The 21585-nt window shown below is 55.7% G+C and overlaps 7 protein-coding genes across 27 annotated transcripts in view; 3 read left to right on the top strand and 4 right to left on the bottom strand.

Annotated features, from left to right (window-relative positions):
• LOC119846859 (immunoglobulin superfamily member 1-like) overlaps positions 1-21585 on the top strand; it is a 597460-nt gene that overhangs the window by 263175 nt on the left and 312700 nt on the right. The gene's annotated exons all lie outside the window — the stretch shown is intronic.
• Positions 1-21585, bottom strand: part of LOC119847133 (immunoglobulin superfamily member 1-like) — a 660993-nt gene that overhangs the window by 192348 nt on the left and 447060 nt on the right. The gene's annotated exons all lie outside the window — the stretch shown is intronic.
• Positions 1-21585, bottom strand: part of LOC119847459 (leukocyte immunoglobulin-like receptor subfamily A member 6) — a 652437-nt gene that overhangs the window by 192348 nt on the left and 438504 nt on the right. The gene's annotated exons all lie outside the window — the stretch shown is intronic.
• LOC119846912 (immunoglobulin superfamily member 1-like) overlaps positions 1-21585 on the bottom strand; it is a 615137-nt gene that overhangs the window by 163411 nt on the left and 430141 nt on the right. The gene's annotated exons all lie outside the window — the stretch shown is intronic.
• KDELR1 (KDEL endoplasmic reticulum protein retention receptor 1) lies at positions 218-4632 on the top strand. The gene is made up of 5 exons (XM_038381097.2): positions 218-536; positions 1530-1630; positions 2215-2373; positions 2555-2807; positions 3801-4632. Exons 1-5 carry the CDS (start codon positions 446-448, stop codon positions 3833-3835), a joined length of 639 nt encoding a protein of 212 aa, XP_038237025.1. The 5' UTR covers positions 218-445; the 3' UTR covers positions 3836-4632.
• On the bottom strand, positions 4329-14154 carry SYNGR4 (synaptogyrin 4). 3 transcript variants are annotated; one of them, XM_043501239.1, is made up of 5 exons: positions 14058-14154; positions 12235-12291; positions 9914-10151; positions 8058-8194; positions 4329-6612 (listed from the first exon to the last, which is right to left on the bottom strand). In XM_043501239.1, the coding sequence occupies exons 2-5, from the start codon at positions 12241-12243 to the stop codon at positions 6382-6384; spliced, it is 615 nt and encodes a 204-aa protein (XP_043357174.1). In that variant the 5' UTR covers positions 12244-12291; positions 14058-14154; the 3' UTR covers positions 4329-6381. The 3 variants fall into 3 exon arrangements, with proteins under 3 accessions (XP_043357174.1, XP_043357173.1, XP_043357172.1); XM_043501238.1 differs by having other exon boundaries at positions 12148-12291; XM_043501237.1 differs by having other exon boundaries at positions 12148-12291; positions 14040-14140.
• Positions 14211-21302, top strand: TMEM143 (transmembrane protein 143). Of its 5 annotated transcripts, XM_038381092.2 has the most exons (9): positions 14384-14521; positions 14709-15677; positions 16298-16493; positions 16907-17014; positions 17386-17580; positions 18063-18196; positions 18618-18897; positions 19468-19657; positions 20036-21302. In XM_038381092.2, exons 2-9 carry the CDS (start codon positions 15571-15573, stop codon positions 20194-20196), a joined length of 1371 nt encoding a protein of 456 aa, XP_038237020.1. In that variant the 5' UTR covers positions 14384-14521; positions 14709-15570; the 3' UTR covers positions 20197-21302. The 5 variants fall into 5 exon arrangements, with proteins under 5 accessions (XP_043357136.1, XP_043357138.1, XP_038237019.1 ...); XM_043501201.1 differs by lacking the exon at positions 14709-15677 and having other exon boundaries at positions 14211-14521; XM_038381091.2 differs by having other exon boundaries at positions 14251-15677.

Consider the following 21585-nt stretch of genomic DNA (forward strand, 5'->3'; position numbering starts at 1 on the left):
GCAGAGGGGTGACATTCAAGTCATTCAGCTTGGTTTCCTGAAGCAGGGGGCTAGGGGCTGGCACTCCTGGGTTCTCCTCCCAGCTCCAGGAGGGGGGGCGGTCTAGTGGTTAGAACAGAAGGGTCGAGGGAAGTAGGATTCCTGGATTCTCTCCCCAGCTCTAGGAGTGGAGTGGGGTGGGTCTCATGATTAGAAGAGGGGGATGGGGGAGCCAGGACTCCTGGGTTCTCTCCCCGGCTCCGGGAGGGGCAGGACACGTTGTCATCTCTCAGCCCAGCCCCGCTGGGGGAGGGGATTTTCTTTGCTCCTCCTTCCTCGACCTGCCCGGGCCTTGTTTCCTCAGCCCCACACACACTCCAGCCGGGCCCTTCCCAGACAGTAAGGGGCGCCCCTCCCCCCATCTCGCCAGCCAGCCCCCCCCAAACTTCCTCGGCCCCCCCCCGCCATGAACATCTTCCGATTCCTGGGGGACATTTCCCACCTCCTGGCTATTATCATCCTGCTGATGAAGATCTGGAAGACGAGGTCCTGTGCGGGTAAGGAGGGACGCCCTTTACCCCTCCTCTGCGCCCCCAAAGTGCCCCTTCGGTTCTCCCCTGGGAAAGAGAGCCCCGGGCTCTCTTTGGAGGGGTCCTCGCTGGCTCGGCCCAGCTTCTCGCCCGGAGCAGGGTGGTTCTCCGCCTCCCATGTAACAAAGGGAAATTATTGGGGTGCATGCCCCCCAGCGCACCCCTCCGTGACTGGCTTTTAGAGATGGGGGAGAGATTTGGGGATAATTAAACTTCATATTGGGCAGCGGACACCCCTCGTGAAGGTGGGATGGGCCCTTTGATTTGCGGGGTTCAGTGCACCCTCCCACTTGTGTATTTTTGAGGCGGGGTGGGGCTAGCCTCGGCTCGGTTTTGGGGGGCTCCTTTTTGAATGGGATGGGGTTCTGGAGGGCGGAGAACTTGGGGGACAGGAGGAAATGGGGTCCCCCACTTGAAGAGCTGCCTTTGGGGGAAGTTTGAGGGGTTATGTCCCCTCCTCTGGGGGGGGTTGGGGGGCTGGGGAAAGGGCCCTAGTGATAGGGTCATTCCACCCCCAATAGCTTTGGGGGGGTGATTTGTGGGGAAGGGGAGGAGGGTGATGATATTGAAGCTGGGTGGGGGGGGGTCAGAGATCCCACAAATTACCCTCCTGCCCCCACATCCTCTCTGTTGGGACCCCCAGGCACCCCTCGCCCCAACACACACACACTGCAGGGGGCTGTGATGGGTGAAGCCAGAGGCCTGGTCTGTGTGAGGCAGCCCCGGGCTGGCGTCAGCAGCTTCCCCTGCGCTGCAGAGCGATCCACGCGCAGGGCAGATGGGAAAAGCCCTGGATAGAGCAGGCCTGCAACGGCTGGTGCTCCTCACTCCCGACATGCAGCCCCCCCGTTGGCCCAGCCCTGGGCTCTCCCCCCACCCCCCAGCTCTGCAGGTGCCCCAGCTGCTGACCCACAGCCCCCTGGCCCCCACTTCATGTCCTGTCTCTCTCCCCCGGGGCAGGGATCTCAGGGAAGAGCCAGATTCTCTTTGCTGTCGTGTTCACCACCCGCTACCTGGACCTGGTCACCAACTTCATCTCCTTCTACAACACCTCCATGAAGGTAATGCCTGATCACCATGCTGGGGGCTCTCCAGCCCCCCTGCTTCCATCTGCCCCCCAGGTCCTCTCTGACCCTGCCCCGATCCCCTCCCACTCCCCCATCAGCTCCCGCCCGCCTTCCCCTGGGTTTCAGTTGGACGCTTGGCTCTTTGTCACCCAGTCTCCGCACCGGGTGAGGGGTCCCCATAAAACCAGCCCCTGTGCCCACCATAGAAGGGCCATGTTTCAGTGTGGGAGTCCCTGTATAACCAGCCCGCACAGCTGCGTCTCAGTGCTGGGTGAGGAGTCCCTATATAGCCAGTCCACAAGCCCCAGCCCATAGGGGCCGCGTCCCAGTGCCAGGCGAAGCGACCCCATATGACCAGCGCCCACCCCAAGGGCCACCTCTCAGCGCTGGGTGAAGGGTCCCTGTCCGCACTAGAGGCATACAACCGATGTCATTGCACCTTGGGGCGGGGTCTGCCTGGTTGTGCTAGGTTTGTGCAGCGCTTATCGCAGGCTCCTCTCCGTGGCTGCTCCTCCGCCACCCGTGATAACCAGCGGGGGAAGACTGGGCTCCCACCTAGCGCTGCCTCTTGTCTCCAGGTCGTGTACATCGCCTGCTCCTACGCCACGGTGTGGCTGATCTACAGCAAGTTCAAGGCCACATACGACGGGAATCACGACACCTTCCGGGTGGAGTTCCTTGTGGTGCCCACGGCTGTGCTGGCCTTCTTGGTGAACCACGACTTCACACCGCTGGAGGTAACGGTGGCCCCCTGCCCCCAGTGGGGGCACTGCCAGGCTGTTCAGGCGGGGCTTGGTTACTCTGGGGGTGGGCAGGGAGGGAGGGTGACTCCCTGCCTAGAGCCTGGCGCGGGAGGATCCCGTGGACTCCGGCACGAGTTCTAACCGGTTCTCTCCCCGTTGCCGCGTGGGTCCTAAGATCCTCTGGACATTCTCCATCTACCTGGAGTCGGTGGCCATCCTGCCGCAGCTGTTCATGGTGAGCAAGACGGGCGAGGCGGAGACCATCACCAGCCACTATCTCTTCGCCCTGGGAATCTACCGCACCCTCTACCTCTTCAACTGGATCTGGCGCTACCAGCAGGAGGGCTTTTTTGACCTGATCGCCATCGTGGCTGGGCTAGTGCAGACCATCCTCTACTGCGACTTCTTCTACCTCTACATCACAAAAGGTGCGTGCTGGAGATTAGGGACAGGGATCTAGTGGTCAGAGCTGGGGGGCTGGGAACAGGACTCTTTGGTCTCACCCCCCCTGCCCTCGCAAAGCCGGGGAATCATGGGTTTGAGCAGGGGGGGCTGGGAGCCAGAACTGCTGGGTTCTGTCCTTCCACTTGGAGGGGAGTGGGGTCTAGTGGTTACAGGGGGGCGGCTGGAAGTGAGGAGTTCTGGTTTCTATTTTGGCTCTGTCACTGATTCGCTGTGTGGTCTGGGGAGAACACAAGTTGCTTCCCCTCGCTATACCCCACTTTGAGCTGTGCTCACCCACCTCCCAGGATGGGCATGTGTGAGGTGCTGGGGCTGAATGACCTGTGCTTCTGGGGCTAACACTGGTAATTCAGGGGGGATCTGTGCAACACAGACCTGGTGTGGTCATTAAAGGCTCTGTGGAGCTTTACTGGGGGAGTTGGACTGGCAAATCCCTGCACAGTGGCAATTTTATCCCATGGCCCTGTCGCCCCTGCTATGCCAGCCCACTGCACCAGCCAACCCTGTCGAATTCTGCTGCCTAAAGTTAGGCATCAAAATCCATCCCGGGGAAGAGGCTGGATTTTATCAGCGGGACCAGGTGCTCCAGAGTTAATGGGAGCTGAGTATGTTCAGCCCCTCTGTGAATCAGGCCCTTGTTTGAGTGCCTAAAATTCAGGGCTTGGCATTTGGTCTCTGTTTTCGCTTGTCATACTTTTCTAGTGTGGCTGTGTCTGCTAAATAGCTGCCATGCCCCCACCCCAGAGGTGGCTGCATCTCAGTGCTGAGAAAGGGCTCCTTGTACAAGCAGCTTCTGCGCCTGACCCACAGGTGGCTGCATTTTCCTTCTGGGTCAGCAAGTCCTTTGTGAACAGCTATCACATCCTACCCTAGAAGGAGCTGCCACTCAGTGGTGGGTGAAGGTGTAAAATGCTTTGAGACCAAAGGTGTAAGAAATGCTGAAATCCTTCCTCCCACAGTTCTAAAGGGGAAGAAGCTGAGTTTGCCAGCGTAGTGGCATCCTGCTCCCGCTGCCCTCCGTCGGCCCCTAGGAGGAAGCCTGTTCACAAGCAGATGACAGACATATACCGTTTGACTCTTTTTTTTGTTTTTTGACCAACTGAACCAGCCACAAGTCGAGCTGAGCTCTCCTGTATTTACTGTCACCTGGAACTGTTAGCCACTCGAGTGAGAGACCGTGGGGATTTGGGAGGAAACAGCCCACAGGCCTTTTCTGGTCGAGACGGATCTCTGGGTTTGACTGTTTATAGTTTTTTGCCTTTTGAAAACACCCAACCCCATTTCCCCTGCCCCTTCTCTTCTTTTTCTCCCTCTTCCCTTATTTTTATAAACAGCTGGGGACGTTTTAAATGGGCTCCTCTCTTCCCTCTTGGCTGATTCCCCGGTTGTGTAGCCAGACAGGCTCGCTGAGGTCTTTGGTGCCTGCGGCGTGGTTTCGCCAACATCTTGCTCGGATGGAGGCCAGGTTTTTTGGGATGCTGTTTTCGAGGCATAGGGTGGGGGTGTTATTTCACACTGCAAGGATTGAAATAGCCTCTGGTTCCTTTTGATAAAAATCCATTTTTTTTTTTTTCATTTCAAGGTGGAAATTGAATCTCAGTTTATTCCCTTTTTTTATTGGCAAAGAGGGTGCAACACACTAAACTCTGTAAATCTCCCTTGTTTTGTACATAATTGATGGTTAATTCCTTGTTCACTTTAAATAAACAAAAGGAAAAAAATCTTTTTTTTTTTAAATCAACTTAGTGCCTTTTTGGGAAAAAAAAAAAAAATCAATAAAAGAGAAACCTGCTTTGTTTTCCTGTCCTGTGTGTAGTCACCTCTTTGTCTCCCCTCTGTTCCTCTGGCAGTTTCGATTGGATACAGGGCTCCCCAACACTTCCTGTCCTAAAAATGGTGCTGCTGTGTGTGCCATTGAATGTTTTTCATTGGAACATTTTTTTTTTTTTTCATGGAAAAGTGGGGTTTTGATTAAAGGAATTTTTTGTTGAAAAAGGGTCTGTTTTTTTCCACAGGTAACTTTGAATTGTTTCATCCAAAAACAAATGCCCTAATCCTGAAATATTTTGATCTGATTTTTCACACAACACCCAGTTAATCTGTGGAATTCATTACCATGGGATGTTGTGATGGCCAAAGGTATAACTGGTTTCAAAAAAGAATTTTATAAGTTCATGGAGGATAGGTCCATCATTGGCTATTAGCCAAGATGATCGGGGATGCAACATTATGTTTCGGGCAACCTGAAAGCTCTGACTTCCAGAACGTGGGATGAGAAGACAGGCCTGCTTCTCTCCATAATTGTCCTGTGCTGTACATTCACCCTGAAGCTCTGGTACGGGCCAATGTCAGAAACAAGATACTGGGCTAGATGGACCATTGGTCTGACCCACTATGGCAGTTCTTATGGATATGCTGCTGCAGTGCCTCAGGGGAAGTGTAGTTTGGGTGCCTCAATATTTCCAGTCTCCTCCATGGGCTGGATTTCCCAACTGAGTTTCATTTCCCATGATGCACCACCTCCCTTCAGTGAGAGGGGAGACGGTCATGCACCATGGGAGATGGAATCCTACCAGGGAGCCTGTCTTACGGAGCAGAATGGCACCCAAACTACAAATTCCATGAGACACCGTAGCAGCATATTTGAACTGAAAGATTTCAGGTTTTGATTTATTTTTTCCTGCCAAAAAGCAGAAATTGTCTGTGGCAACAGAAACCATTTTCTGCCCAGCAGTCATTCTGAATTCTTTGGGAATCACTTATTTCTGCTCAGCTCAAAGTAAGTCCTGTTCCAGGGGTTTCAAATAAACTTACAGTGTATGTGCCACATTCAGATGATGCAGAATCTCAGCTTTATCCATTTTTTTTAAAAGTAAGATTCCAGCCCTCCTGGTTGTGAAGAAAACCTTCCCCTGGGAACTGACGTTGAACCAAAGCAGCGCTGCCTACTTGAGTCTGCAGGTAGCCTGAAACAACAGCTTGGAGATGCATGAACTCCTTGCTCCTGCATCTGGTTGACGTGTTGATTCAAATGCTGCATCATTGTCAATGTAACTGTGTTGCTGCTGGTCCTTTTAGCAGAAGCAGCTGGTGCAGGGAAGGAAATGCAGCAGGAAGAATAGCAGAGCCACAAAGATAAGGAGGAGGGAGAGAAAGGAGGATGGGAAAAGGAAGAGCGCAGAAATACCACTGACCTCTAAGGAGTTGGGTATATCTTTCTCACTTTATTGTCACCAAATGGGACAAAGAACGGTAATTAATTTAGATGCATTCTACCCTCGATGTTTGGGAACTTCTAATTGGCATCAGCAGGATGGTGGGGGAATGGAGCCCTATATTTAGGGCCTTAACTATATGTGGAATTTGTCCCTTTGCATCCAATGAGTTTGACACCCATGGTTGTTGGCTTTCATCTCAACACTGTTTCTCTGTGTCTCAAGTCTCCTTCCCTCTTGCCTTATGATTTGAATTAAGCCACTCAGGTTCTGGTTGAGAAAGCAAAAGCCTCTCTTTATTTACTGCAGGGTAAAAAATTGTTCTCTAATTGTCATTCAGGAAATTGAGCTGGTTTCCCTTGGGAGTCTGCGGAAAGGGGGCGGAGCTGGCGCCGCTGCCTTCGGTGGGGCTATAATACTCCATGCTCTTGGGGATGGAGGTGGTGGTGACAGAAGAGAGCGTGGTCAGGGCCACAGCACCTTCGTCCAAGGACTGTTTGTAGGGAATGAGGGGCTCAGCCCACAGGCCCCTCAGGGCTTGGTAGCCCAGGTACACCTGCAAGGCAGAGATGGGGAGACCTGTCACAAACATGTCATTCTTAGTTCGAGCATCTCCATTTACTCTTAGGGAATAGCCTCACTGCAGAGCTAACTCAGGTTAGCTACACTCAAATTACAACTCAACTACCAGCTGTGTCTGCATTGGTGCATGTGTGATGCTAGGACCTTGGGGGGCACATCTGGTGGTTCTGAGCACTGTAGTAAACTGAGCTGCTCTCTGTCCTTTCTGGGCACAAGGGAGGGACTGGGGGAAGGATTAGCAGCACTTGAGTGGAGCTAGCTTGCCTCTACACTGGAAAGAGGTTGTGTTAGCAGCTGATGAGTTGTGCTTCCTACAGTTTTAGCCTATTCCCCGTCTCAGGCCAGGAGCACCACCCACACTCAAGGGCTGTTCTGTGTATGGGACTCAAGTTAGGGGCAACACTCAGGTTAATTTTGCAGTGAAGACGGGCCCTCAGAATTACTTCCAGGGATAGGTCCCCAGATGGTGTAAATTCATATAGCTCTGTTGACTTCACTGAAGTGACAACTGATTTACTCCAGCTGAGGATCTGGTCCTCAGTTTGTAAACTGGTCAGTTCCTGAGGAAGGCTTCTTCTGGCATCGGAATCCACCACTTCCCAATCTGGAATACTAGCTGAATCCTGAATCACTCAATTCATTTGCTGCCTGTGCATGAGTGAGTGAGACAGGGAAGGTCCGTAACAGATCTTGTAAGAAGGCCCCTCCTGACAGCAAGTGACTAGGTCAGCAGCCCGTTGAGGAAAGTATGAGTCACCCATTTGACAGATGGTCTGTTAAGGGCTTGATCCTAAGAGGCGCTCAGCAGCTGCTGCTCCCCTTAAAGACAAAGGCATCAGGCTTTCTTTCTGGCACCTCTCAGTGCAGGCGTGAAGAAAGGTGGACTGGCAAAATATGAAGGAGGTGGTGTCTTGGTATGAAATAAGCCAAGGATTCCTGTCGTCAGGATGGGAAGTCACAGCTGTGGGTAAGACCTGTGTGGATCACTGGGGTAAACATGGGTGCTGCCAGCAAAGGAGCCAGGCATACTTGGCTTCTTACCACAGCTGGCTCTGTGCCTCAGTTTCCCCATATGCCTGCTTACCTCCAGAGTCTTTTAAAAGGGTTAATTGCATTGGAAATGTAAAGTGCTATACCCATGTTAAGTGATGAGAAGGAGGAGCCCCCCCAATGCAGGAGGAAAGAAATAGACAGGGATCATAGTAGCACCCCACTTTCATTCTTAAGTTAGTGCTGTTTCCCAGAAAGAGCTAATTCTGTCTCAGTTAAGGGGGGAAATCTCCTTTCCTTCCTGCCCAGTTGTGAAACATTCCGTTTACAAGGCAGCGCAGCAGGGGCTTTGCTATGATTGCTGGGTCAACGGAGTGTATTCGCTCTGGAAAGGACTGAAGTAGAGAAAGAGAAGTGAGAATTTCTTACCCAGCAGGGGATGGAGAAGAAAGCAAAGGCAATGCTTGCGCGGGCTGAGCTACTTCCCAGCAGATAGTGGTGAGCAGACCTGTTCCATTGATTGGCCAGGAAACAGAAGCCAACGAACCATATGCACGACCAGATGACTGAAAAGACAAGGAGCGGGATTATGGGCAATGCAAACAGGTGTGTTGGGGAGTTACAGTGAGGTAGGAATGGAGCTGTCAAAGGTTCATGCAAAAGCTCAGGGTGAGTGATCCCATTTATCTGAGGCAAACCTCCACACATGACTGAGATAAAGGGGCTGCATTTCAAAGAGCAGCTGAAAAATATAATAAATTGCTCCCCGGTGGTTATTGTACTAACCAAGTGAATGGGAAACTCAATGACATCTACTGCTCCAGGGGATAAGCTGCCGGAGGGACTGGGAGGAATTTTTATCTCTGATGAACGTCACTGGAAAATTGGTGGGTGTATTAAAGAGGTGTTTTGCCTTCTTCTGAGACATTAGAAGGAGACAGAATACCAAGCTAGATGGATCACTGGACTCCCCTGAAGTGGGATTCAGGAGATCTGGGTTCAATTCCTGCTTCAGCTATGGGTAAATCACTTCACTGCCACAGTTTCCCCATCTGTAAAATGTGGATGATGATATTTACCTCCCTTTGTAAAGCACTTTGAGGTCTACTGATGAAAAGAACTAGCTAGGGACTATTGGTGTGATCCAGTGCAGCGGGCAGATGCAGCAGACTAGACGGATTGTTAGCCTGATCAAGTGAGCCAGGTATACCGCTGTGATGAAGCAGGATTGTTCTTAATGTTTCCTCTGAATATTGTGGGGGTGCCTCAGTTTCCCCTATGCAGTTCTTAAGTATATAGGTGGTGGGTTAAGGGTGTATGATCATTGCAGAACCCTAGAGGGCAGGTATGTGCAGGGGTCTGGACACAGAGAATAGCCAACACCCTGTTTCCTGGCAACTGATGGCCTGGCCCTTCCCCCCTGCAAGGTGAGAGCTAAAGGGTTGGTGAACAAAGGAATCAGGTGACCACCTGGCCCCGGAAAGGGACAAAGCCCAGAGGAGGAGGGGCTGGAGAGAGTTTCAGTTTGGGGCTGGCTGGGGACATGGAGTGAAGTGCAGACGGGGTTGTCTGGCTCACTGCCCCCCCCAAAATGGACCCAGCTGAGGGGTCCTGTTCTCTACACCTCCAAGCTCCGTTTTAGACCATGTTCCTGTCATCTAATAAACCTTTTGTTTTACTGGCTGGCTGAGAGTTGCGTCTGACTGTGAAGTTGGGGTGCAGGACCCTCTGGCTTCCCCAAGACCCCGCCTGGGCGGACTGGCTGTGGGAAGCGCATGGAGGGGCAGAGGATGCTGAATGCTCCGAGGTCAGACCCAGGAAGGTGGAAGCTGTGTGAGTTGTGTGTCCTGCAGACAGGCTGCTCACAGAAAGGAGACTTCCCCAGAGTCCTGACTGGCTTTGTGGGGAACAGTTCCAGAGCATCGCCCGGGGACTCCATGACAACCGCACCTCTGCTCAGACATGGTGGCAGGGGTACTTGCCTTGAACGGGCTACTTTTCTAATTGAAAATGTCTGCAGAGAGGATACCATGCTTTATAGACAGTTGATCTGATGTGGTACTGGCAGAGGGTGAAGACAGACCAATGGGTCTGATCCAGTCCAGCTGGGAAGTGGGACAGCAGCCAAGATGTCTCGATGCCAAGATTTTTAGCCCTTTGGCTCTGGCCAAAGTGGAAAGGGTTGAAAATGCGTGAGTGAAGAGGGGTTTGCTGCTGTGCTATGCTGAGCTGTTGGTGACCAACCCCACAGAGGGACATTTGGATCTGGAGGAGTAATCACTTACTGGAAAAAGTCAGGTCCAGACTCAGGATGACAGATTTGACCTTGTGGCTAATGATAATGTTGTGGTAAGCATCAAAGGCCAGGAAGAGGAAGGATTGCAGGAAGGCCAGGACCCCAGCTGTGATGGCATAGCTGCAGGCCACCCCATTGTCATTCAGCACGCAGCGCAGCTGGGATGAAGCTGTCAAGTTCTGGTAGCCGTCAGTCACCAGGGAGGCAAATATGATCAGCGAGAAGAGCTGGCATGGCAAAAAGGGAAAGAGTTAACCACATGTAGACAGACACTGCTGGGATTGTGTAGGGCTGGGGCGACTGGTGGGTAATATGATTGTCCCGCCAGCTCCTCTTTTAGACTGTAAGATCTTTGAGGCAGGGACTGTCTCTATTTGTTCAGCACCCAGCACAATGAGTCCCCAATCCCGAACTGTATGATTCTGTAATATACACGATCAATAAAATGAAGCGGTGAGCAGTCAAGTACTCTGGAGCAAGCATTGTCTGTTTGTCCTGTGTTTGTACAGCACCTAGTGCCAGAGGGGTCCTGGTCTGTGACTGGGACTCCTGGGCACCACCACAATACAAATAATAAAGAGGAACAAAAATGGTCAAAGATTTAGGAAACCTGACCTAGGAGGAAAGGTTAAAAAACTAGGCATGTTTAATCAAGAGAAAAGAAGCTTGAGGGGGAACCTGAGAACAGCCTGTAAATACTTTAACGGCTGTTATAAAGAGGGCTGTGATCAGTTGTTCTCCATGTCTACTGAAGGTAGGAAAGAAGTAATCGGCTTAATCTGCAGCAAGGGAGATTTAGGTTAGATATTAGGAAAAATGTTCTAACTCTAAGGGAAGTTAAGCTGTGGAATTGGTTTCCAAAGGAGGCTGTGGGATCCCCGTCATTACAGGTTTTTAATCACAGATTATAGACTCATAGACTATAAAGCCAGAAGGGTCCATCATAATCATCTAGATTGGACAAACACCTGTCAGGGATGGTCTAGGTTTACTTGGTCCTGCCTCAGTGCAGGGGGCTGGACTAGGTGACCTCTCGAGGTCCCTTCCAGACCTGCATTTCTATGATTCCGTGCCTCCAATATACGTCAACAGTTGCTGAGGTTGCTCAGCGCCTCGCAGCACTGGACTCTGATAAAATATTATTTATCAGCTTGGGCAGAGAAATCCTTGGACACCATTTCTGTTTGTAGCTCAGGAGTTATTGGGGATGCCTGAACTCTGGCCTCCCACTCTGCTGTAGCAAAAAAGAAGAGGCTTTGCTCTCATGAGAGGATGCTCTTGGGGTTAGCGAAATAGATTGTGACTCAGGAGATCTGAGTTCAAGTCTAGGCTCTATGTGTCCTCATACCAGTGTCACACTCTGTGAAATGGGGGCTGTAGTCCTGCCTGTCTATTTAAAGTAGTCCCTACTCCAAAAAGCTTATAATGTGTTCTGGGACCTTGATGTGCCCTTGTGATATAATGAACACTGATAATAATGATTGCAGGACCTGAGCACTTGTCAGAATACTTGCATCCCAGCCACCAAGCAAAAATTAATGTGATTGGACGAATCAATTGCTAGCCAATAAACAGTGAAAGAAAGTGATAAGCAGCTCCTAGCTAGTACTTTTCATCAACCTATTTCAAAGCACTTTACAAAGGAAGTCAGTATTATTATCTTCATTTCACAGATGGGGAAACTGAGGCACAGAGCAGGGGACAGGGTCACCCAGCAGGCCAGTGGCAGAGCTGGGAATAGAACCCAGGACACCTGAGATCCAGTCCAGTGGGACCACCCCTTTTATGTAGGCAGATGGGCTGGCTTGGCTTGGTTGAAATATGAAGAGATTGGGTGTCTTGCTCAAAGCTTGAGTGAACTCTGAGGTTTGAAAATGTTTAGTACTTCGGGGTGTTTTATATTTTCAAGTGCTCTTGTTTCATACAGAATTGGAAACACCATGAGGGGGGGATGTAGGTAGGGGTGTGTTGTGTCCATCCATCTGCCTTGGGAATGGAGGACTTCAGTTTGCAAGTTCTCTAGGACTCTTTATCTGAGTTTGTACAGCGCCAAGCACAATGGGACCAAATCCTCCTTGGGGCCTTTTGACTGCTACTATCATATACATGTTCATAATTAATTATTAGGGCACATTTTGTCAAGGTTTAAGCCAGTGTTGGTTGTGAGACTAAATCTCCAACCCCAGGGCTTGGAGGTGGGCTTTTTCTCTTGGTTTCTCTCACCCCAGCTAGGATCCTAGCAATGGTTTGAGGTTGCCTCAGGAACTGGACCATGTTGTTCTCTGAAAGCTCCTGCAGACTCGAGCTCACCCTCCTCATCCTGCTGTCTTCTCACCTGCCTCGGGGTGAAGATGGATCTTCAGGGTGCTAGAGGGAGACAAGGAAACAGACAAGAGATTAGAAGTGGTGATGGACAGCAAGGAGAGGTGTCTAGTGTTCCCATTGCTGGGTGATCTTTAGTTCCCTCAGTCACACAGGAAAAAGGGCCAACAGCTGAACCTAATAATGCTCCCATATCCTATTTTCAGTGGGATGCCCCTAATTTACTGCCATGGAATTCATGTAAGCCCGGCTCTCTCCTCTCCTACTTCTGGCTAACCCTGCCTGGCTGCAGGGGATTTGGCAGGAGGCATTCCAGAGTACTTGGTGGGCTAAGTATGACATTCACTTTACCCTCTCAGCTGCCCCTGCCCCCCCGGCCAGGTCTCTCTGAGTCAGAGAGGAAGGATTTGACCCTGGTTCTGCCCTTTGACCCCTGGCAGCCAGGTAACTGTGGTTGTGGCGCGGCTCATAGACCCTGGCTCTGTGCTGACCCATCCCACTATCCCAGACCATGCCAGAGTTTGCCTGAATTGGGGTTGCCAAGATCCCAGTTCTGCTGTCTGATCCTCCCCAGCCAGGGACCTCCTCCAAGGTGAGTATCCAGGAATATGGCAAGGCTGACACCATGCTGACTCCCTCAGATTCCTGCTGTCCCTGACCAGGGTGAGGATGGGGTTAGCGTGATGGGAATAATCCTGGCTTTTCCCTCCGGCCTCTCACATTGCCATCATGCCTGACAGCTGCTGGCTTGGCATGACCCTGTCTTTGCCATCTGAGCCCCCCTACCCTGCTGCACATAGACAAGCCAGGGTTGGTGTGATCCCCACCTGTCCTTTGACCCCAATGACCTCGTCATTGCTGACTGGGACTGCAATGGCATCCCCCAGCTGTGCCCTCTGACCTGTCCCTGACTGCACCAAGGTTAGCATGATCCCCGCATTGCCCGCTACCATCCTTGATCTTCTTTGCTGCTATGAGGGGGGTGAGACCCCAGTCCTGCTTCTGATCCTTTAACTTCTAGGCTCTTCCTAATCGTGGTGGGGTTGGTGTAACCCTGGCTTTGCTCTCTGACCCATCCCTGGCTGCTGTGGGGTTAGTGTGTTTCTCTGGCAGAGGCAGGATTGGTGTGATCCCAGTTGTGCCCCCATCACATCCTGCTCTCCCTCACAAACAGGTGCACCATCTGATGCAAGGGGGTTGCCATCATCCCAGCACCTATCATATCCCAACCCAAATTTCTGACAGTGGCAGTGCTGGCATGATGCCAGCTATGCCCTACGTACCCTTTCAATTGCCAGCCCTGCTTCCTTTGATGTTAGAGGGGTTGGCATGACCCCGGCTTTGCCCCCATCACCCCCCAGATCTCTCTGATATTCGGGGAGTTGGCGTGACCCTGACTGTGCCCCTCTCAACTCCCTCTGACATTGGGAAGTTGGCATGTCCCCAGCTGTGCCCCCCTCAGCTCTCTCTGACGCTGAGGGGTTGGCGTGACCCCTGCTGTGCCCCTCTCAGCTCTCTCTGACATTGGGGAGCTGGCGTGACCCCCACTGTGCCCCCCTCAGCTCTCTCTGACACTGAGGGGTTGGCGTGACCCCTGCTGTGCCCCCCTCAGCTCCCTCTGACATTGGGGGGTTGGTGTGACCCCCCACTGTGCCCCCCTCAGCTCCCTCTGACACTGAGGGGTTGGCGTGAACCCCACTGTGCCCCCCTCAGCTCTCTCTGACACTGAGGGGTTGGCGTGACCACGGTTGTGGCCTCTCTTTGGGGCCTGGTGGTACTGGGGGGACTCTCACCTCAGAGTCCCTGCTCACCTGTCCCTATCCCCCTTCAAAGTCTCGCCTCAGTCCCCTTTTCCCGCCTTTTCCTTTCAGGCCCATCCTCCCCCTCCCCGCATTCCCAATGGGAGGGGGAAGGGGAGAGAAAGGGAGGGCTCGACGTCTGATTGGCTAGACCATGGCCACGCCCCGATTTCGAACTCTGCCGCTGAGGCGGCGGTTGGAAACGCCCGTTGGAGTGGGATGGGCCGGGGCAGGAGCAGGAGCGCGCGCCAGGTTTTCGAATCAGTCGCGCGGGCTTTCCGGGAAAGGGGGCGGGAGGCGAGCGAGGGCCGCCGAGCGAGATTGCTGGTGCGCACGCGCAGCCTGGGAGGCAGGAAGGAAGGCACGCATGCGCACCGTGGAAAGGAACGGGCGGGGCAGAGGGAAGGGGAGAGAGCGAGCGAGGAGGTCCAGCTGCGCATGCGCAGACTCTCAATGTCAACGCCGCTTTCCCCAAGGTTAGGGGGCTGCTGCTGGCGTCTGGGGATTTCTTCCTGCTCTGCACGTTGTGAACCAGCCCTCAGGGGCCTGGCTGGGTCGCGGTCTGTGGGCGGAGGGAGCATGTGGCTGGGGGGAGGGAGTCAGCGGCCCCCCCGCAGTGGGTGGTGCCTGGTGACCTTTGACCTCTGTGACTGGTCCCTGCAGGCCTGGTGACCTCTGACCTTCCTGCAGCGGTCAAGCTGGGTGCACAGATCGACCTTTGAACCCTGCGCGGCGGCCAAGACTCCCTCGGTGCTGCCATCCCGCAGCCGGCGACCTTTGAACCCTGCGCGGCGGCCAAGACTCCCTCGGTGCTGCCATCCCGCAACCGGCGACCTTTGAACCCTGCGCGGCGGCCAAGACTCCCTCGCTGCTGCCATCCCGCAACCAGCGACCTTTGAACCCTGCGCGGCGGCCAAGACTCCCTCGCTGCTGCCATCCCGCAACCGGCGACCTTTGAACCCTGCGCGGCGGCCAAGACTCCCTCGCTGCTGCCATCCCGCAACCAGCGACCTTTGAACCCTGCGCGGTGGCCAAGACTCCCTCGGTGCTGCCATCCCGCAACCGGCGACCTTTGAACCCTGCGCGGCGGCCAAGACTCCCTCGGTGCTGCCATCCCGCAACCGGCGACCTTTGAACCCTGCGCGGTGGCCAAGACTCCCTCGGTGCTGCCATCCCGCAGCCGGCGACCTTTGAACCCTGCGCGGCGGCCAAGACTCCCTCGGTGCTGCCATCCCGCAACCGGCGACCTTTGAACCCTGCGCGGCGGCCAAGACTCCCTCGCTGCTGCCATCCCGCAACCAGCGACCTTTGAACCCTGCGCGGCGGCCAAGACTCCCTCGCTGCTGCCATCCCGCAGCCGACGACCTGTGAACTCTGCACCCACGGCTGGCGACCTTTGAACCTTGCACAGCAGCCGAGTCAACTTTGCTACTTCTGCTGGCGACCCTTGAACTCTCCAGGGGTTACCTACCCCACCCCAGATTCTGCAGCCCCACCCACTTCTTTGCTCGGACAGTGGGTTTAAATGGTGCCATGGAAGAATCTGAAGAGTCTCCCAAGACCTGACTCCTGGGAACGGACGCAACAGAGAAACAGGCTTGCACTGGCCTGGGATATGGCCGCTGGGCGGCGGTGGGTGGTTTGGGAATGGGGGCACCAGCTCCTTTCTGGTCCCAGAGCGGGGGACTGGCCAGCTCAGTGAGGCAGGGAATGGGACACAGGGCATTTCCTCTCCAGGGAGTGCTGGCTCTCATCTGGCCCTAGGGCGGGAGACTGGCAGGTTCATGGGGGGCAGAGAATGGGACATGGGGCCTGCCTCTTCCAGAGGGGTGCTGGTTCCCCTCTCTTGCAAACTGAGTGCTAAAAGTCATTCTCATCTGACCTCTGCTTGTTGGGCCCATGTGTGAACTGAGTTCCTGGGTCTCAGCCTGGTTCCTCGGCGAGGGGTCCCTGAATAAACAGCCCCCATGCCCGACTCCAGAGATGCTGTATCTCACCACCAAGCAAGAGGTTGCTGTATAAACAGCTGCTGTGCCCCACCCCAGAGGGGCCACATCTCAGCGCTGGGCAAGGCAGTACCCATACAAACAGCCCCTGTGCCTGCATCTCAGTGCCTGGCATGGGATCCTTGTATAAATGGGCCCTGTGACCGGCAGTTTGACTGAGGACTGAGCTGGCCACGGAGCTGGAGCTGCTTGCTGCAGGGCTATGGCGGCTGTGTTGTGTCGGGCTGATGCCTCCCTCTCTTGCAGGATGCTGGGTGTGGCCTGGGCCGCCCTGGGGACAGGGGTGCTGGGGCTGCCGTGCCGCGGCACGGCCTCCCTTGCCTCCCGGATGGCAGCGTACCGGAGGATGTGGAAGCCTGTGGAGCCCCAGGGGTGGGCTGAGCAGTACAGGGAGCGATTCATCCCCTTCTCCAAGGGGCAGCTGGTCAGCACCCTTCTCAAGGTACAGGGCACTCCCCGGGGGGCCACAAATCGAAGCAGGGCCAGGCTGGGGCAGCACGCAGAGGGGAGACTGTTGGGAAACACCTGGCGACAGCAGGGAGCAGGGTGGGTGACTTGGTACAGGGCAATCCCCTCCGAGTCAGAGCCGATCTCACCCCAGAGGGGTCGCATCTCAAGGTGGGGCAAAGGGTCCCTGTATAAAGAGCCCCACCCCAGAGGTGGTCGCAGCTCAGTGTCGGGCAAGGGGGCTCAATATAAACAGCCATAATGCTGCACCCCAGAGGCGCCCGCCTCTCAATTAGGCGGTTGGAGCAGCATAGGAGACGGCTCTCACACACAGCACAGGATATACCTCTGAGATCCAGGGATGCCGGTTCCTGGTGAATCCACACTTGGCGCTAACTGTCCCTCCAGGAGTTCCACTCTTCCAGTGATGCCGAGCGCGCCTCCTTCCTGGCCTTCGTGGCACGGGTGGACTCTTCCCTCCTGCATCGCTACCATTCACTCCTGGGGCACTTGCAGGTAAGGTGTCAGCTGCACGGCGTCACCTTTGGAAATAGCTAAGCCAGGCTGAGGTTCGGATGGGAGCTGGTGAAAGAAAACACAGTGGGTAGGGGATGCTCTTCACTGACAACGCTGGCCCCAGGGCAGCCCTAGGGGGTCTGTGCTGCAGGGAGCAGGGCAGGGGCTCAGTAGTGGGGGCTCTCTTGTGGATTTTCTCTATAAATAGTCTCTTTGCTCCACCCCAGAGGCAGCCGCGTCTCAGCGCTGGGTGAGAGTCCATGTATAAACAGCCGCAGCGCTCCACCCCAGGGTTGGCAGCATCTCAGTGTAGAGTGATCCTTGGGGCTGGGTGTCCCATACAGACGTACCTTCCTGCTGCCCCTCCACAGGCTCTCTACGACCCCATTAACCCCGACCGGGACACCCTGCCAGAGTTGGCTCTGAGTGACACCGAGCGCCTGGCTAAGGAGCGGCAGGTCCTGGCTGAGTTGGAACCGGTGCTGGATCAGGCCAACTTCAACAGCCTGTCGGAGGATGCCCTGGCCTACGCCCTCATCATGCATCACCCTCAGGATGATGTCCAGGTGCGGCCACCTCTGGGGAGGGGAGCGGCCCATCCGGCACTGCCCCAGTATAACACTTCGGAAAAGCAAATTCCTTTCTGCCCCGATCCCGTGCCTTGCTACTGAGCCTGCAGGCCTCTTACCCCCTGCAACTGCCCCTCCCTTGGTTACCACTTCAGGACAGACCCTCCTGCCTGCCTATAATCCCGTCAGGTATACAGGATTTCCCTTCTCTCCCTGAGCTGTGCAATGAAGAAACCCTATTCCCTACCCCAGAGGCAGCTGCATCTCAACAACGGGCCAGGGGTCCCTGTATAAACAGCCCTCATGCACCACCCCAGAGGGGCCACGTCTCCACGCCTGACAAAGGGTCCCCATATAACCAGCTCTTGTGGCCCTCCCCAGAAGTGGCTGCATTTGAGGGCTGATTGTGTTGGGAAGACCCAGGCTTAGCAACCCAACCCGTTGTGTGTTGTGGCTGTATGTTCCCCTTTGTTTCCCAGGTTTCAGTGAACTTGGATCAGTACGAGTACATCCGGTTCTGGGCCCTTGGCCAGCGTGTTGGAGTCCTCCCGATTAAATCCACGCTGGGGCCCCGGAAGGGGCTATTCAGCACAGCCCGGACCCCTGCGGAAAGGCAAGGTCGCCCCCTCTTCTTACCCTCCAGCCAGGATCTCTAGGAATAGAATTGCTTGGGGGCGCTGTGCTGTGGGAATGGGGCAGGGGACTCGATATGGGGCGCTCTCCCCTGGCAGTCAGTATTCACGCCAGAGCCCCAGGGCAGTGCTAGAGGTGCTGTCGTGCAGTGCTGCTAGGGCTTCAGTAGGGGGTGCTCTCCCCTCACAGTCAAGGTTGACCCTAGTGCCCCAGGAGTGGAGTGGGGGGTCCAGTAGGGGGCACTCTCCTCCAGCAGTCAGTGCTAGCCCCAGGGATTCATCCAGGCTCTTGACCTCCCTTTCCTGCCCCTGTCAGTCGTGGCCTGAACCATGGTCTAGGGGGCTGCACCCACAGTGCCTGGCCCTAGATCCCACCCCGCTGACGGTGCTGCCCACCCCCAGGCATTATTTCAAGCGGGTGCTGGTGGCGGCCCGGCCCAGGAACGCCCACCTGGTGCTGAAGTGCTTCAAGGACATCCCCTTGGAGGTGCTGGAGCAGCTGCTGCCAGCCGTGAGGATCCGCACGTCCATCTTCTACAAGACGCTGCTGAACGTCACGCTGGTGGTGAGCGGGCTGGTCCTCTTCGTCAATGTTGGCATGGTGGTGCTGTCCGACCTCAAGATTGGCACCAGTTTTCTGCTGCTCTGCTTCGCCGCCTTCATGACCTTCCGCGCCTGGAAGGTAGGCGCCTCTGGCGAGGTCGGGGCCGCTGAGACCCCTGGGAGGGAGATTGGGGCCCCCATCGCGCCAGGCGCAGTGCAGACCCCCTCCCCCCGCATGAGATCGGGGCCCCTCTCGCTCTGGGGGCTGCGCAGATCCCCCTTCCGGCCGAGATTGGGGCCCCTGTCGTGCCATGCGGACTCCATTGTGCTGGGTCCTCTGTATTCTCATAGAAATAGGTCCTGCACAAAAGAGCTCACAATTTAAATAGACAAGGGAGAGGGGAAACTGAGGCACAGATTGACTAATTGAGTTGACGGCGTCCCACAGCAGGTCAGGGGTAGAGCTGGGAACAGCATCCAGGGCTCCAGTGCCCTACCCATGAGACCACATGGCGTGAAGGCTCCCCTCGGCATCTGAATGGAGCCACCAAGTTGCCAGGCCTTGGTGCTGCAGCTACTCTCCTCCCAGAGCTAGGAGATAGAAACCAGGAGTCCAGGCTCCCCGCTGTAACCACTAGACCACACTCCCCCCCCCCCCCCCAAGCAGGGGATAGGACCCAGGCATCCTGACCCTGTGCTCCCCGCTCAGGTGTTCAGGCAACGGCGGAACATCCACTCCCTGGAGCTGGCGCACATGCTGTATTACCGCAGCACCTCCAACAACTCGGAGCTGCTGGGGGCACTGGTGCTGCGGGCCCAGGAGGAGCATGCTAAGGAGCTGATCCTGGCACACAGCTTCCTGCGCCAGCAGCCAGCCCGGCCCCCGCACGGCCTCGCAGGTAGGGACCAGGGAGGCAGGGCTGAGAGACGGGGTCTCCCCAGCAGGGGGGGCGCTCTCAGGAGGGCAGGGCTGAGAGGGAGTGTCTCCCCATCAGGTTGGAGGACCCCAGGGCTGAGAGTGTGTGTGGGTCTCCCCAGCAGGGGGCACTCTTATGGGGGGTGGGTCAGGACTGACAGTTGGGGGGGGTTCCCCAGCAGGGGGCACTCTCGGGGGGGGGGGTCAGGGCTGACAGTTGGGGGGGTTCCCCAACAGGGGGCGCTCTCATGGGTGTCAGGGCTGACAGTGGGGGGTTCCCCAGCAGGGGGTGCTTTCATGGGGGCGGTTCCCCAGCAGGGGGTGCTCTCCCTGGGGTGACCCAGGCCTCATCTCTCACCAGACCCTGAGACCGTGGCTGGCCTTCAGGAGCATGTCCAGTCGTGGCTGCGGCTCCACTCAGGCCTGGAAGTCTCCTTCTGTGCCGACCGTGCCTGCCGGCACCTGCTCAACCTAGAGGGGGGGCACCAGGCTGATCCTGCCGTAGCCCCTGGGTCCCACTGATGCCCCCTGGCCATTTGCAGCGTGGGCACCCCCGATCCCTCCTCCTGGCTGTGCTACAGCTGCTATGGGAGGAAGGGCAGGGACAGCACTGGAGGGGGGGCCCCCTATGGAGCATGCAACACCCAGGAAGGGGAGAAGAAATGAGCCCCATGCACACACACTCTTGAGCATGTTCCTGGTGCCTTCTGGGAGTCCCGCCAACTCCCATGCTTGGCATGGCCCTGCTGTTACCCAGCTATTGCCAGGGCTGGATTGTTGGGTCGTTAACCCCTCTGGGCCGCCTGGTGCCCGAGGGGTTCTGCTGGCCACCATTCAGGAAGGATGCGTGGATGTTAGCATGGGAGCACTGGCTCACTGACACCAATGGGTCAAAGGCCATTCAGCCGGGAGGGCTCTGGCCCCATTACAGCTCCCCCACCTCCCGCAAGGCATTTGGACCCTGGATTTCCCTTCTCTTTGGCAGAAAGAGAGTCCCCAAAGCCCACCCGCCCAAACCCTCCCTGCTGTACCCGGACCCCAGCACTGGCTGCCCATGGCGCATGGATTTGCACCCAGCGCCTCTCTTGGAGTGAGCGTCCGCACTGCTGTCAGAGGAGCGGGACTGGCCCACCCGACCCGAGCCAGTGGGGCTGTATGCAGAATTCAGGCCGTGATTTTCAACGGCCCAGCCGGTTGGCAGGGGCAGCTTCACTCTGGCTCCTCCCATGATTTCCTAGGCTGCTGATTTTCACAACGCCTGGCCTCGATTTATGTGCGAGAAAGAGACTTTCGGGCAGGAGTGGAAGAACGCTGGGCTTCCTCCCCCCAAATGAAAGCACTTTAGTCGCCACGGGTGGGACTGCTCACAGCACACCTCCCATTGCGCCAGGGCCAGTTCACGCCTGCGGGGGAGTTGCCCACATTGACTCCGGGCTAGTCAGGCTCCAAGCCAGCACCTTTCCCTAGAGGGGGGGAGAGAACCCAGGAGTCCTGGCTCCCAGCCCTGGGTGTGTGACGATAAAATGTCTTAGCCTTAGGAGCCCAGCTTTATTCCCCGGCCTGAAAGCCTCTGCGGGGAAGGGAGTTTCTACTGTATTTGCAGTGCAATAAAGAGGTTTCTTGTTTGATCCCTGCTCTCCGCCCCCAGCCCTGATCTTCACAGGGCATGCCAGCCTGGGGGCAAATCCGCTACCTGCCCCCCCCCAGTGCGGGGTGATTTCCACCCCCATTGGGCAGCCTAGAGAGTTGGTGTGGGTGGGGGGCAGGTGCATAGCCCGGCCCTCCCCACAATCCCTTGCTCCTGGAGGGAGGTGGTCACACAGGGGTGTTTGTGGCTCTGCCACAAATCGCTTGGCCAGGCTGTACCCACAATCCCTTGCTCCAGACAAAAGTACCGTCAAAGCCACCAGG

Source organism: Dermochelys coriacea, chromosome 23, assembly GCF_009764565.3.
Source record: "Dermochelys coriacea isolate rDerCor1 chromosome 23, rDerCor1.pri.v4, whole genome shotgun sequence".
Lineage (NCBI taxonomy): Eukaryota > Metazoa > Chordata > Testudines > Dermochelyidae > Dermochelys > Dermochelys coriacea.

Coding starts and splice junctions, on each gene's coding strand:
- TMEM143 (XM_043501201.1), top strand. CDS start 14,265: ATGGGCCGGGGCAGGAGCAGGAGCGCGCGCCAGGTTTTCGAATCAGTC. Junction 14,522..16,297: donor TCAACGCCGCTTTCCCCAAG/GTTAGGGGGCTG, acceptor CCTCTCTTGCAG/GATGCTGGGTGTGGCCTGGG. Junction 18,197..18,617: donor GCCCGGACCCCTGCGGAAAG/GCAAGGTCGCCC, acceptor GCCCACCCCCAG/GCATTATTTCAAGCGGGTGC.
- SYNGR4 (XM_043501238.1), bottom strand. CDS start 12,243: ATGAGGAGGGTGAGCTCGAGTCTGCAGGAGCTTTCAGAGAACAACATG. Junction 10,152..12,147: donor TTGCTAGGATCCTAGCTGGG/GTGAGAGAAACC, acceptor TTGCCATGCCAG/CTCTTCTCGCTGATCATATT. Junction 8,195..9,913: donor TCTGGACCTGACTTTTTCCA/GTAAGTGATTAC, acceptor TTGTCTTTTCAG/TCATCTGGTCGTGCATATGG.
- KDELR1 (XM_038381097.2), top strand. CDS start 446: ATGAACATCTTCCGATTCCTGGGGGACATTTCCCACCTCCTGGCTATT. Junction 2,374..2,554: donor ACGACTTCACACCGCTGGAG/GTAACGGTGGCC, acceptor GTGGGTCCTAAG/ATCCTCTGGACATTCTCCAT. Junction 2,808..3,800: donor CTACCTCTACATCACAAAAG/GTGCGTGCTGGA, acceptor TTCCTCCCACAG/TTCTAAAGGGGAAGAAGCTG.